Source organism: Gracilinanus agilis, chromosome X (assembly GCF_016433145.1).
Source record: "Gracilinanus agilis isolate LMUSP501 chromosome X, AgileGrace, whole genome shotgun sequence".
In the NCBI taxonomy this organism is placed as follows: domain Eukaryota; kingdom Metazoa; phylum Chordata; class Mammalia; order Didelphimorphia; family Didelphidae; genus Gracilinanus; species Gracilinanus agilis.
The window spans coordinates 69,049,339-69,064,332 of NC_058136.1; the positions used below are offsets into that span (position 1 = coordinate 69,049,339).

Sequence of the window (14,994 nt, forward strand, 5' to 3'; positions counted from 1 at the left end):
ATCTATACTGTGTATTGGCTCCAAAGCAGAAGAGTGCTAAGGACTAGGCAATGGGGATTAAGTGACTTGCCCGGGGTCACACAGCTGGGAAGTGTCTGAGGCCAGAATGGAAACCAGGTCTTGCTATCCCTAGGTCTGGCTCTCTAGCCACTGAGCCACCCAGCTGCCCCCTTGCCTATCCATTGTTAACTCTTACTCCCTCCTCCTGCCCCAGCGTGTGTCTAAGTTATCAAGTTGAAAAAATTCCACCTACTCAATCTCCAGACTCTACACCCTTCTCTCCACTCAAACCACAACCACTCTAGTCCAGGTCCTCATCCCCTCAAATAGTCCAACAGCCTCCTGATTGGCCTCTCTGCCTCCAGCCTCAGTTCTAAGACATCTTCCACTAAACTCAATTAATAGAGTGATTCTCCTTAAACAACGGTCTCAGCACATCCCTGTCTTGGTCACTTACAGTCTTTCATGATTTGGCTCTGGCCTTCCTATGTCCTCCTCCAACACTCTACATTCCAGTCGACTTGCTGTTCTCCATATGCGTACCATGCCATTTCCTACCTCCAGGTCTTTGACTAGGCTGTGTCTTCCACCTGGGCTGCTCCATACCCAGGAGACTATAACTTTCAAGTTTGCGTATTCGCTTCTCCCTTATAAATATATCCTTAAAAAAGTCTTGTGGTTGGGAGAATGCAGAGACTGGGGTGAGGGGAGGCGGGGAGAGGCGAAAATCCCTTTAGATTCGAATCCAAGGATTTAGACTTGGAGGGGATCTGAGATCATCCTCACCAATCCTCTCATTTCACTGAGGAGTAATCCCAGCTGGGATGACATCAACAAAAAGGAAGATGGTCATTAGGGATGGGGAATGGCAGCTCCCTGAATCCTCTAGAGAGCTGAACAAGCTCTGGGAAGGCATAGAAAGAAGGCTCAGGACCTCACGTTGCTTGCCGGACTGTCCACCGAGTCTGGCGAATTTCTAAGGCACCCTCCAGGCTGAAATCCTACTTAGGGCTAGTCCAAGGTCTTTGTCTGAGAGGAGGGGAAAGTGACATACAGAAAGGAAGTGACTTGCCCAGGGACACATGTTTCCCAGGTTGTGGTGCTGGGATCATAAGCCAGGTCCGTGGCAAAAGAGAAAGGCCAGAGCCATGCTCCCTGGACCAGGTTCCCAAGAACCCCAGGCAAGGAAGGGTCTGAGGCCCAGGGCTGGAGTGAAGAAGGCCTTAGCTGAAGGTGAGAACATCTAGGCCAGGGAGCTATCAGGAGGGCAATGAATTCAGCAAAGTGGGAAGGAAAAGGGAGGTCTATGGCATTTGCCCCTGGAGTGCTTGGGTGGGGTCGACTGGTGTAGACGGGGCCGGGAGATCCCTGGCCAGACTTGGGCTTCAGGTGGGCTGCTGCCAGAAGGAAGACAGTGTGCAACCAGACAAAGGGGGCTTCGCTGCAAGACCTTGATTTCTGTTGCTAAGTCTCCTGGGTTGCCAGGGCTAGCTGCCCACCCCCACGGTCTTCCCCTCTCCTAAGGCTATTATTTCCTGATCCCCACAATGCCTGGTCCACACAGAGGCTGGGGGCAGGCCTGAACAAGGGACCTTAGCTGAGCCCGGTGAGATTGGGAGGGGCTGAGACCTTAAGGGCAATGGCAAGGGTTGGATGGTGCCAAGTGGTCCTCCTGACGTAAGGGCTGTCGCCTGTAGGCCAAGCGTTCTAATTGCGGGGTGGAGGGCTGGAGGCCGGGAGGCCCAGGGCTAAGTGACTCATGCCAGGAAGCTCCAGCACTCCAAAGGCCTTTGTCCCCAAGGCCCACGGCCTGGCTGTGGCAGGGGCCCGGCCTTGCCCACGAACTATTGTGAGAGAGGGGTTGCCTCCCATTGTTGCTTGTTATTCAAATCGCCAGTGCCAAGCAGGGCCCTTCCCCTGCCATTTCCTGTTCTGGTCATTGTCCAGACAGTTGCCGGGATCCAGGACAGCCCCACTGCCTGTCGACACCTCCACGCAGCAGATGGCCGGACAGCCTTCTCCAGCCCAGGCCCCGAGCCGCCCAGGGGCCTGCCAGATGGAGATGTCTTCTTGCCCATTTCATCATACTTAGTGTTGGAAGGGCCCTGGGAGCTCTAGGCCAATCCCTGCATTTTACAGGTTAAGGAAACTGAGGCCAGATGGGAAAACAGCTGGTCTAGGTCCCATGGGCTACATACCACGTAACCTTTCAAGCAAGGCCCTTCCCCCCCTTCCCATAGGCCCCATGTTGTCCTCAGTGAATTGACAAGATTAGAGCAAAGGAACTAAGGCCCCTTCTAGTTCTACATCCCGTGAACCCCACAGATGGCAAAGTCAGGACCCCAAGCGGGCCTATTTCCACCCCATGCTGCCTCCTGGTGAATGCAGTGGTCTCCCAGGGCCACAGGGAAGAAGGGAGCTATTACACCCCAGAGTGGTAAGAGGGGCGATGCCAGGCCAGACTGACAGGGAGAGGTGCCCATTGGGACTGGGAGGGCAAAGGAGAGGGAAGGAGGAGATGGGAAGAGAAGGCATGGCAGTGTAAGGGGTCTCACAATCAGTAAGAGCTGGGTTCAAATGCCACCCCAGAGATGTACTAGACTAGCCACATGATCCGGGGCAATTCCCTTCCCCTTCCCTGAGGTGTAAAGTGAAGGTGAAGGGTTCCCATGAGGTCCAAACCATAGCTGGACTTGGAATCGGGAAGCCCCGGGGGGCAGCCATTTGTCTCCTAACCCTGGGAGAGCAGCAGGCCCCACAGAGCCAACCCCAGCACTTGCTGGCCTCCATGTAGTGTGGAAGGCTTCTCCGAGCAGGTTCGGCTTTCTCAGGTACTAAGCTGCCATCTTGGCCCCACCCTGGCCTCCATTTAGGAGAATGGACGGAGAGTGGCCCATCTGGGGAGTTGAGGCTGGGAACAGCAGCTAGATTCTGGGCTTCCGGCTAAGCCACACCCTTTCGCTTGGGACTCCAGGGCCGCAGCAATATGGCAGTAGAGGGAGGCCAGAGAGGAGGAAGAGGGAAGGATCCAAGTTAAGACCCTTCATTGTTTCTGGCCTAGTTTGGCCCTGGGCCCCCGGCCATGTCTTCCTCACTCTCCCAAGTCTGATGGACAAAGCGTCCACTGTTGTAGACACTTGACAGGGCTAGCCTCCAGCCCCCGCACCCACTGGGGATCCCAGCTGAGAACAGGCTGACACCTCCCCTTGGGAATGTAGTCTAGGGACGTGGGCCCCTTCCATTTGGCCACCATTGGGCCCTCGGACAGGCAGTATCCTCCCAGCAGGCTCTGTCCCATGCCTGCTGACAGGCTCGCCAGGGATCCCTTCTCTTCCCCCAAGTACTGGAAGTGACAAAGGCTACTGGGAGAAAGATTAAAATGACCTCAAAGTCACAGGACTTGGATTCAAAACTCGGCTCGGCACAATCATCAACAAGATGTTCCCTTCTCTGAGTCTCAGTTTCCCCTTCTGTAAAATTGGGGAGTTAAACCAGGTTATTTCTAAGGTTTCTTCCAGCACTAAATCTTAACTTCCTGGCCTGAGTTAGGGGTAATCCGAATTAAAAACTGGGGGAGGTAAGTTCTGATATTTTATGCTTTCACATTCAATGGGGAAGTGTCTTGGCTTAGTATGGAGAGGGCTTGCCTCAGAGTCAACGAGCGAAGTCTCGAGTTCAAGTCCTGCCTCCCATTCAGCCTGGCATCATGACTATGGCCAAGTCGCTTGACTTCACCATGGCCCAAGCAGCACTCTAGCAGTTATGGATCTGTAGAGCTCCCTAGCTGGGCGTTCTTCTTCCCACTGAAATTACGTGTCTGCTCTCCGCCATCGATCAAGTGAAAGGAAATCCCTAGTCAGCAAGTTGAGTTGGTTGTGGGCATGTTCAGTAAAAAAGAATATCAGTAAATAAATCTCATTCGGGGGCAGCTATGTGGCTCAGTGGATAGAGCTCCAGACCTAGAGGCAGGCAGTCCTGGGTTCAAATGTGTCCTCAGGCACTTCTTCACGGTGTGACTCTGGACAAGTCATCTCACCCCCACTGCCTAGCCCTTCCCACTCTTCTGCCCTGGAGCCAATACACCATATTGACTCCAGGACGGAAGGTGAGGGCCTAAAAAATAAATAAATAAATAAATGGAATGGAATGGAATAAAATAAAATAAAATAAAATAAAATAAAATAAAACCAGATTCCCTGCAATGCCCAAACCAGCTAGTTTTCATGGAACCTCCTAGTTGGAAGGGACCTGGGTGACCCTCGAATCCAAACCATTCACAAAAAGAACCTCTCGCCAACAAGCTCACTAAGTGGCCAAAGTCCACCACAAGGAGAAGCCCACCACCCCCTTCAGAAGCAACCTGTTGCCTTCTGGAAATTTTAGAAACTTCCTCGTGACAATGGGCCCAAATCAACCTCTCTGTCATTTCCAATGGTTCTGCCTTCCAGGGCCCAACAGAGCAGGACAGCTCCCTCTTCACATGTGAGGACCCTTCAAAGATCTGAAGACCGCTCACACAGGAACCCTCCCCGCCCAGCCCTGTCTTCTTTCTCTTCTAGAGGGTAAACATCCCTGGCTCCATCAGCCAATCACATATGGCATTGAGTCACAGTGCCCCACCCTTCTGGGTGTCCCCCAGTTTTTTCACATCCTTCCACCACTATGGTGTCTGGAACCCAACTAAGGTGTTCTCCTAGATCAGTGATGGCAAACCCTTTAGAGACCGAGTGCCCAAACTGCAACCCTCACACTACATGTAAGTCCCCCACCCCTATCTTACCCCAGACAGGGGAGGGAGGAAATGCTCTCACTGGGCTGCTGGGCAGAGAGAGGGGAGGGTGAAGTGAGGAATGTCCTCAGGCATGGCAAAGAGGGGGAGAGGGGCAGCCCCCTCAGGTGCACGAGCCATAGTTTTGCCAACACAGTCCTAGGTGGTTAGGGAAAAAGAGAGTTCTAGAATGATTGCCTCCCTATTTCTAGGGCTGTGACTCTCAATACAGTCTCAGATCAAATGAACTTTCGGGGCTACCATCTTCTACTGCTGATACCTATTACATTTGTAAAAGCCCCTGTAACCCCCTGATCATCTTCAGATAATCCACCAACTAACCAGGATTTCCACCCCCACCCTGTTACAGTTGATATATTGAACCCAAGGATAAGACCTCACACATTTATCCTTAGTGAGTCTCATTTTATTAGATTCTGACAATGCCCGTCTGTTGGCCATCTCACCAGAATTTACATCATCTACAAATGTGAGAAGGATGCCATCTGGGTCTTTAATAAACAATGGCTGCAGGGCAGCTAGGCGGCTCGAGTGGCTCGAGTTAGGCTTTGGATAAGAGGTCCTCTGTTCAAATCTAGCCTCAGATACTTCCTAGCTATATGACCCTGGACAAGTCACTTAGCCCCATTGCCTCACCCTTACCGCGCTTCTGCCTTGGAATTGATACTCAGTATCGATTCTAAGACAGAAGGTCAGGGTTTAAGAAATAATAAATAAACCATGACTGCCAGAGGAAAGATTAAAATGACCTCAAATTCAGAGGGTTTGGATTCAAAACTTGCTGGCTCTGCTGTCTTCCACCTGCACAATCCTCAACAAATTACTCTCTTCTGGCCTCAGTTTCCCCCTCTATAAAATCTGGGAGTTGAACAGGTTCTGACTAAGGTCTCTTCCAGTGCTAAATCATTAATAAACAATATTAACCACCACTTTACTGGGCTGTTACTGGCCACTTAGAGTCAGGTCATTCGACCAGTTCTAAAGTCTTCCAAACTGAATGATTTTTCTAGCCCCACTTCTTGACTTTTCTATCAGAAGAGCACAAGAGAGCTTATGAAAAGCTTCGGGGTGGAGGGGCAGCTGGGTAGCTCAGTGGATTGAGAGCCAGGCCTAGAGACGGGCGGTCCTAGGTTCGAATCTGGCCTCAGACACTTTCCAGCTGTGTGACCCTGGGCGAGTCACTTCAACCCCATTGCCTACCCTGACCACTCTTCTGCCTTGGAACCAATAGTCTTGATTTTATGGTGGAAGGTAAGGATTCAAAAAAAAGAAAGAAAAGCTTCTGGGAAACTGAGGTCACCTTTATGTCTACCATTCTAGGTATAAGCCAGATCCAAAAAGGAAATGAGACTAGTTGGGCATGGCCAAGTGGCTTAGAGAAGACAGTCCTTGGGCTCAACTAAATGGCCCAAGTTCATACAATTTCAAGCTGGAAGGGACCTCAGAAGAGATATCTAATTTCCTCTCTGTATAGGGGGGTAATTTTGTTGGTGTTCAGTCATTTATCAGTCATGCCCAACTCTTTATGACCCCCATTTAGGGTTTTCTTGGCAAAGATCCTGGATTGGTTTGCCATTTCCTTCTCCAGCTCATTTTACAGATGAGGAAACTGAGGCAAACAGTGAATTGCCCAAGGTCACACAGCTAGCTAAGTGTCTAAAGCCAAATTTGAACTCAGGAAGATGAGTCTTCCTGTCTGTAGGCCCTGCATTCTATCCACTGGGCCACCTAGCTTCATCCAACCCCTTCACTGTAAAGAGGGGGGATACTGAGGCCTAGGGAGGCAAAAATGATTTAAGTCAGGCTGCCTCTTTGTGTCACAGCTTCCTTCTCTAAATAATATCTCTAACCCATTCTAGAATTCTGCCCGTATTATCTAAACTTTGGTTTTGTTTCTTCTAAGGGATGGTTCCAGGGGGTTAAAGTGTGTGGCCATAGTCATTGGGAAGTGATTGGTATGGGGCAGGAGGGGGGAAGAATCAATAAAAGACTATGCATAAATATATGCAATAAAATCCACAAGGAAATGAGGTGTTCAGATCGCATCTTCTACCAAGGAGAAGGGGCCCCAAGGATGCTAAGAAAGATCCAGCTTCACAAATCCCCCCATTTTGCCCAGGGCCAGGTCGGCTAAAATAGGACTTTCCGATCTGTGAACAAGTATCTTGCCCTCTCTGAGTGTTCGACGAGGGAAGGTGGGATGAGATGGTTTCTCAGCCCCTCTTTGGCTTTCGATCTTCTAGACCCAGGCTCTGGCTAATTTCAGGTGAACCAAAGAGAGAGCATTGCTGGCTCATATGGCCCTCACCCCAGATGGCACAAAGATACACCATCCCAGCTTTTGCCCAGGTGAAGGGCTGGAACCCTTCTAAGGATGGAGACCAACAGTTCACTCACCTGGTCGAAGAGTTGCTTCCCGGTGGTGTTGGGTTGGATGGCGAACTCCAACTCGGCATCCATGGTGGTCACACGAACGCTGATCTGAAACAACACACACGCGCAGAGTTGGGGTTAGTCTGGCTCTGCACACAGAAGTTCTCTGGGAAAGGGTCTGTCTTTGCATGACGTGGGAAGCATGGAGGACCCAAAGGACAATATACACAATGATTATAATTATGTAAATGAAGATGGCATTAAGCAGTTACAAAACTTCTCAGCATTAGCTCGAGTCCAAGTCCTCTGGGGCCATGTCTAATCCCTCCTTTACGTCAAGAACCTTTGAACACTGGAAGACTGTTATGGGGCCCCTCACCCCTCCCCTCAAGGCGCCTTTCCTCCAGACCAACCAGCCCAAAGTCCCTCAACTAATCAAGCCCCTTTAGCATGAAATCCAGACCTTTCCCATCCCAACTGCCCTCTGCTGGACACTCTCCAGCTTATCCTGGTCTCTCCCCCAAAAGAGGGCACCCAGAACTTCAGGAAGTCCTGGACAGAAGGAAATTACCTAGATGCCATGTCTCTTCCACCATCTCCCAAAATTCCATTGGTCCTCTGCACTGCAATATCTCACTGTGAGCACCCCACTCCCCAGATTTCATTCCGAAAAACCTCTCTGGAGCTACTCTCATCCAGTACGTGGCCACCCTAGAAAATCAAGACTCACTAAGACAACTGGAATTCTCCCAAGAAAGGCTGGACGACGGAATGGGGTACATCAGCGGAGATTCGAGGGTGGGTTAGATGCTACGGCCACTAAAATCTCCTCCCAAGCTGAAGATACTGCAGTTCTGTGAACTAAGCTCAAATCCCAGCTCTGCAACTCACGCAATGGACAAAATTGCTTCCTTTCTCTAGGTCTCAGTATCCCCATTTGTAGAATGAAAGGGTTGAACTTCCATCTCTTAACTCTTGGGTTTTGCTGCTGGAAAAATCCCGAATTGGATGTCGGTCAGGAGAATCGTCTTTTGGACGCTATTTCCCCGCCCCGTATAGATCAAAGAATTGTTGTCGTTTTAGAGATGGAAGGTAACTGAAGTCACTGTGTCAAAGCCCCTCACTTTTTTAAAACCCTTCCCTTCTGTGTTAGAATCAATACTAGCATCAGTTCCAAGGCAGAAGAATGGTGAAGGCTAGGCAATCGGGGTTAAGTGACTTGCCCAGGGTCACCCAGCTAGGAAGCATCTGAGGTCAAATTTGAACCCAGGGTCCCTAGGCCCGGCACTCTAACCACTGAGCCACCTAGCTGCCCCCAACCCGCCCTCAGTTTTACAGTTGAAGAAACTGAGTCCAGAAAAGTTAAATGAGCTGCCCAAGCTCACACAGCTAGCAGCTGAGGCAGGATTCAGATCTGTATCTACCTAATTCCACTGAATACCAGTTGATTCCACACCTAGGGAGCACCTATCAAAGAATTTATCTAGGGCCGCCGGGGTGGGGGGGAATTCTATCATTCAAGTTTTGGGGGGACCTATCTTTAATTGCTGCCAATCAGGTTTCCCCTAGATTGGGGTTCCGAGCCCTTTGTGATGCCGTGTCTCCCCCCGAACAGTCTGGTGATGCCAAAGGAGCAGACTCCCTTCTTGGAATGAATAAGTGAAGGAAAGGGTAGATCTGAGTGCGAGGCAACTCAAAATCGAGATGGAATTTCCTTCCCCTGAAAACTATCCGTGGCTCCCAGGGGAGGAACTAGATAGGCCACCATTTCTCCCCTGGAACAATGAACTCTGGGAAAGAGTTCTGGGTAGCTTCATGGAAGACCACAAGCCACCCACGTGGTGTCTTGTAAAACAAATATTCCTAGGAGAAAGCTAGGAGAAGGGAACATTCACGGCTGAAGCGCGAGGTGTTCTCCAGGGCCGAGAGCTGTCCCAGTGGGATGAGTCACAACCTGCTGGGGCCAACCTGGAGTTCTGAAAGGGGATCCTCCAGAGCCTGGCTTGGATCTCATCTCCTCGCCGGCGGGGTGGGCTGAACGCTCGGTCTAAGAGTCACCATCAAAGTTGCTCAAACCTGGCGGTTCTGGTGGGCGCAGGGCATAAGGAGCTCAGTGATGGGCCCGAGAAGACGTAGCCCAGAGGAGAAGGCGAGAGAGGTCCTCAGTCAGGGCTCTGGGAGGGGAGTGGCCTCGCTTTTCCTGGCTCCAGAGGGGAGCCCCAGGAACAATAAGGAGGGCTAATGGACTAACTTTCAGCTCCATATAAGGTGGTAGCCGGCTTCCTGTTACTGGGTGTGAGGAAGCCAGAAGGAAGATGGCCACTTGGGAAGGGGGTTAGGAAGGGATTCCTGCTTGTCCGGGTTCCACAAGACCACAGGTGTCAAACATGGGGCCTTGGGGTCACCCGCAAGGGTCGTGAACCTGATTACAATGTGGTTCCTGTTTGATTTTCATGTGTTGGTGTATTCATTAAAAAAATGAAAGAAAGAAATACAGTGGGCAACGAGGTGGCTCAGTGGATGGAGAGCCAGGTCTGGAGATGGGAGGACCCGGGTTCCAATCTGGCCTTAGACACTTCCTAACCGGGTGACCCTGAGCTAGTCACTTGACCCCCATGGCCCGGCCCTCACTGCTCTTCTGCCTTGGAACCAATGCATAGTATCGATTCTAAGATAGAAGGGAAGGGTTTTTAAAAGTAATCATATTGTATCCACTTCCTAGCTGGGTGACCCTGGGCAAGTCACCTAACCCCCATTGCCTAGCCCTTACCACTCTTCTACCTTAGAACCGATACACAGCATTGATTCTAAGATGGAAGGTAAGGGGTTAAAAATACATAAATGTAGACAGCATGGCCTAGTCCCCCATCTTATAGAAGGGCAAACCAAGGCCCAAAGAGAAGTGATTTCCCAAGGGTCATATACCTAGTCAGAGGACCCAAGTGGTTCTCAAACCTAGCTAAGGTCCTAGATTAGAGCTGGAAGCGGCTTCAGAGGCCACCTCAGTTTACACATGAGAACACTAAGAACGAGAGAGGCCTAATGACTTGCCCAAGGCTACGCAGAGGATCACTTGGCTTGGAGATCAGCTAAGTCAATGTACCCTCATTTGACAGAAAGAAGCAGAGGCTCAAGAAGAATTAAGTGGTCCGTCCATGGGCATTTGCCCAAGCGCCACGATGGGGGGCTAAGCAGGAGGGCAGCCCTCAAGGGGGGAGCTCTCGCTTTAACGAGGAAGACATCTTGTACGGCAGTCGATTTGCCCAAGACCACGCAGGACCTCTGACGAGGAAATGACCCGAGTTGCCAGAGCCTAAGCCCCTTGGGAAACCGAGGCCCGAAGGCTTCTGGGTCAGAAGCAGCAGAGTTGGGCCCTGAACGCCAGGGCCAGGGCTCTTTGGGAGCAGCTTTCTGTAAGGGACCTTCGCCTAAGAGCAATCCAATAGCTGCTGTTTATAAAAGGCTTTAAGGTCTACACGTACTTGGCAGATTCTGTTTTGTGAGTATTCTGTACTCAGCTCCCTGGGCACTGCTCTCTGGTGGAAAGCCTGCCCAGCTGGTCTCCCAGATTGTGGCGACAGGGGGAGGGAGGGGCCTCTGAAACAGCCAGCAGCATCTGGACCCTCAGCTCTGGGCCAAGCGGCACTCGCCCGCTGGCTCCTTCCTCTGGACTCCTACAGATGGAAGGGCAGAAGCTGGGAGAGAGAGACTGAGACACAGAGAGGCAGAAACAGAGACAACGTGGCTGACAGAGAGAAGAGAGAAATAGAGAGACACAGAGATAGAGAGATGGAGACAGAGACAGCCAGAAGCGGAGAGAGACAGATAGAGAGACACAGAGATGGAGACAGAGACAGCCAGAGGCAGAGAGAGACAGAGATAGAGAGACACAGAGATGGAGACAGAGACAGCCAGAGGCAGAGAGAGACAGAGATAGAGAGACACAGAGAGAGGAGCCAGAGGGCCAGGCCACGTGATGCGAAGGATTAGAGCCCAGGGACACCTAGTCTATGGGGCTAAGTGGCAGTGGCCCTCCTGAACCCACACTGACCCCAGCGGCCCAATGCCTGAGACTCCAGCAGGGGTTGATCCGAGGTGGTTATACACGAGGTGTCAGTGCTCAAAGGGATGGAAAAACCATTGAGTGCAAAGCCGTCACCTTTCCACAGAGGAGGTGAAATAGCGGCACAATGATTTCTACAGCCGTCGGGAACAAGGTTGTTTCATCATTGTGTAACCCCGACACACACGTGCACGCACACGCATACCCCCACCCCTGCCCCCCCATGCCTGAGGAGTCTACCACCACCATTTCTTTGCCTAAGACTGTGCCCAGCTTCTTCAGCCCAAGCGACTAAGCAAGGCAAGCTCAAGTCCTCCAAGTGTGGGTGGGGAGGCCAACTCTCCATGGGCCGTTCACACCTTAGCGGGCACTGATTTCTCAGCTGCCTTCCTCAGGGAGCTCCTTCCTTCGCAGTGTTTCGGGCCAGTCCTGAAAAGCAACTTTGTCCTAAAAGGAAATCTATTTGGGGACTGACAATAGGACTGAAAAGCCCGGAAAGCAGGAACAAGAGAAGGCAGCAGAGGGCAGGAAGAGAGAGCCTAGAACAAACATTAGCATTCCCCAAACCCACATGGACTTTACAATTACTCCGAATCGGGAGACATCCGCCTAGCGAGCCGGCCAACCCCTAACCTGGGCGTTGTCCGCCGGCATCCTGCTCCTCGGGCCCTGCTCCAGGGTGGCCAGCTGAGGGGTCATCGGGTACCCTTCCAGTGGCACTTCCTTATATGGAGATGAAATCCTGTCTCTTCCAGGCTGGGGCAGCAGTGGGCAGTGGGGGAGGCCCACGGGGCGGGGCCCCTCAGGACTTCATAGGTGACCAGCCAGATAGGCTAGCTGGAGGCTGGGGAGAGAAGAGACCTGGGAGGAAGGGGCAGGAACAGAGGAAAGGGTGCGACTCCCAGAAAGAAACAAAAATTCCACCACCCAAGTATGCTCACTGTCTCGTTATCAGGAAGAATCTTGAGGAGGGGGTAGGATGGGGAAAAACAGCGCCTCGGGCCGCTTTGGAAGGCTCCGGTCTAAGCCACCCCAGCTCGAAATGACACTCGGGGGATGTCGAGCCAAGGGTATATCCTGCCCAACCATATCATGTCACCAGAGATGGAAACTGAGGCCCAGGGAGAGTACCCTGAGGTCATGCCGACCGGCATATAAGAATTCAAGCCCTTCACTTTTCACAGGAGGAAAACAAGGCCCAAAGAGAGAGGCCTGTAGAAAAAGGCCTTCGGAGGCCACTGCCATTAGCCAGAGGTGGCTCTCTCTGTTTCTGTGCCCAGTCCAGGAGATGTCAAGACTTTGAAAGGGAAGCTTTGGCATCTCGGTGGCACGATTCACGGCAAAGAGGTCTCTGCCGCTCCCCTCGAGGCCTGCCGATGGCCACTTCTAGAATCCCAAGGGTTACAAGAGCCTTCCCTTTACAGACGAGAAACTGAGGCTCACGGAATTTTGAAAAACCCATCCCATGACTAGCCAGCTCCTATGGGGCAGAGCCGGGCCTGACTTTGCAAGATCTCCCCGTGGGAATGCACTGCAGCCCTGTGCTTGGAGTACCACGAGGACCTGATCTGAACTCCTAACGTGGGCACTCACTGGCGAAGTGACTAGCACTGGCACGGCCTACGAGACATACTGCCCTCGGGGGATCACCACGATGAGCAGGGGATGGCGGCCCCCCCAATACTGTCCCCAACAGAGGACCTTGTCCTCAAGCTGTCACGGCTGGCCCGGGCCAGTGGGACACGTGGCTCTGCCAACAGGGACAGGGAGAAAGCTGGGCCTCCCCTTCCCACCTCCATTGGAGAAACACACTGAGGTTAAGAATAGCAGTTTAAGAGGCCTGTAAGGCACACGATATCCCAAGAACAAAAATAGAAGCCCCAGAGTCAGCAGAAAAGCTTCCCAAGGAGCCTCCCAGTACCGCCCCGAGGGGAAAGGAGGAGAGGGGACGGGTGGGGGAAATCAAGTCACATGAGGAAGCCCCCTGTGGAGAACTGTTTATACAGCTCCATCCCAGCCCTGAGAATTAGGGGAAAAATCCTGGGCCAGAGCCAACACTTCTGGAGAAGATTAGACGTCTGAGGAACAGAGAGCCTGGAGGTGGGGCTGGCTGTGGGAGGGGGAGATAGGATTCCCCCCAAAGCCATCTCACCAGCCTCCATTGGTGTCTTTCCCTTCCCCCCTCCCTCCAACCACCCAGAAGGTCAGGAGCAGCCAACTATTAATTGGACACAGAAATTTCCCACACTAAAGCCCTTCTCTGGGGACTAGAAGCCCCCACCCTGGGACACAAACACACAGCCAACCCCCCGTGTCCTGCAGAAGACTATGGTCTCCCCCACCTCCCGATTTTCCAGTGGCTTATCCAAGGGAAGGAGGATACTTGACCTGACCACCAAGGACTCTGCCAGAGTTGGTCCCAAGCCTCAACTCGACCAGCTTCACCCCTGCCCTACCTCCACTGTCATAGGCTCCTAGGTCCAGAAGTGCCTTTGGAGGCCCAGCTTTCTTATTTTACAGCTGAGGAAACTGAGGCCCAAAAAGGGGAAGTCACGTATACAGTAACAGAGCCAAAATTTGAACCCAAGCCTCCTGATTCAAACCTTACATTCTTTCCCGCATACCATGCTTTCGGCTCACACTAAGGGCCCACCTCCTAAGATGAATGGCGCCATCTTCTTATAGCGAGGCCAAGACAGGCAGCTGCTGACTGACCACGTAGTCTTATGGAAAGTGGCCCAGGCCCAAACATTAAGCACTGGACCAGGGCCCCATCCTCTCTGAGGAAGACAGGCAATTTGGGGTGGGAGGAGAGAGATTCAGAACAAAAGAACCCTAGACTCTTTCCCTGGTCCAACCCCTTCACAAGACTGTTGAGTCAGGGCTTATAGGGGCCCAAGTCCAAGTGTTCTGTTAGAGATACTTGCTCTAGGTCAGTGTTGGCAAACCTTTTAAAGATCACGTGCCCAAACTGCACCTTCAAGCTGCCTGTGAGCCCCCCGCATTACCCCAGACAGTGGAGGGAGGAAGTGCTTGCATTGGGCAGCTGGACATGCAAAAAATGTCCTCCAGGTGTGGTAGAGCTGGGGAATGGAGCAGATCCCCCCCTTGGGCACACTGGGGCACACGTGCCACATCTTTGCCAACATGGCCCTAAGTTATAGTTGGTAAATAACAGTCAGCTGCTCTGGCTCCATGTCCAAGTCTCTTTCTACTATCATTGTGCACAGAGGGAAACTGAAGTGCAGAGGCAGAAGTCACTTGCCCAAGTTCACAGAACTAGTTAAATAATAAGAGTAGGGTTTCAACCTCCCACCCAGCATCCTCCTCATACTAGAACAACCCAAGGGCTCAACCCTCAACCAGTTGTCATCATGGTGTCAGCGAGGCCTCTCCTATACCCTTGGTAATTACTCAGGCCTCAGTGCCCACTTCCTGCCACCTGCCTGGTATAAGGCTATGGGCAGGACAAGCCTAGCTTCCCTCAAAGATGAGGGCATTGCTTGAAACAGCTGTTTTCCACAGAGAAACAAGGGCAGCTTTAATCCCCAGCCCTCTTCCGCCTCCTCTACTGATTCATTCCCTCCCTCCCTCCCTCCCTCTCTCTGTCCATCCCTCCCCTCCCTTCCTCCCTCCATACTTCCTTCCCAGCTCAGTTCTAGAACCTGGTACAGTTATCTGGTCAAGTCCTTCTTCCTTCTGCCTCCCAAGGCTGGCCAGGCCTAGCTTTTTCTACCCTGCTGTTTCTTCCAACAAAATTCCAAGGCCC

General features: G+C 52.0%; 1 protein-coding gene across 1 annotated transcript in view; it reads right to left on the minus strand.

Annotated features, from left to right (window-relative positions):
• The window catches only part of MSN (moesin), a 28,212-nt gene extending 20,936 nt beyond the window's left edge, over positions 1-7,276 (minus strand). The window contains exon 1 of the mRNA XM_044682547.1: positions 7,187-7,276. Coding sequence (XP_044538482.1) covers positions 7,187-7,249 — 63 coding nt within the window. The 5' untranslated portion in view covers positions 7,250-7,276. The remainder of the gene's footprint in view (positions 1-7,186) is intronic.
• Positions 7,277-14,994: the final 7,718 nt, after the last annotated feature.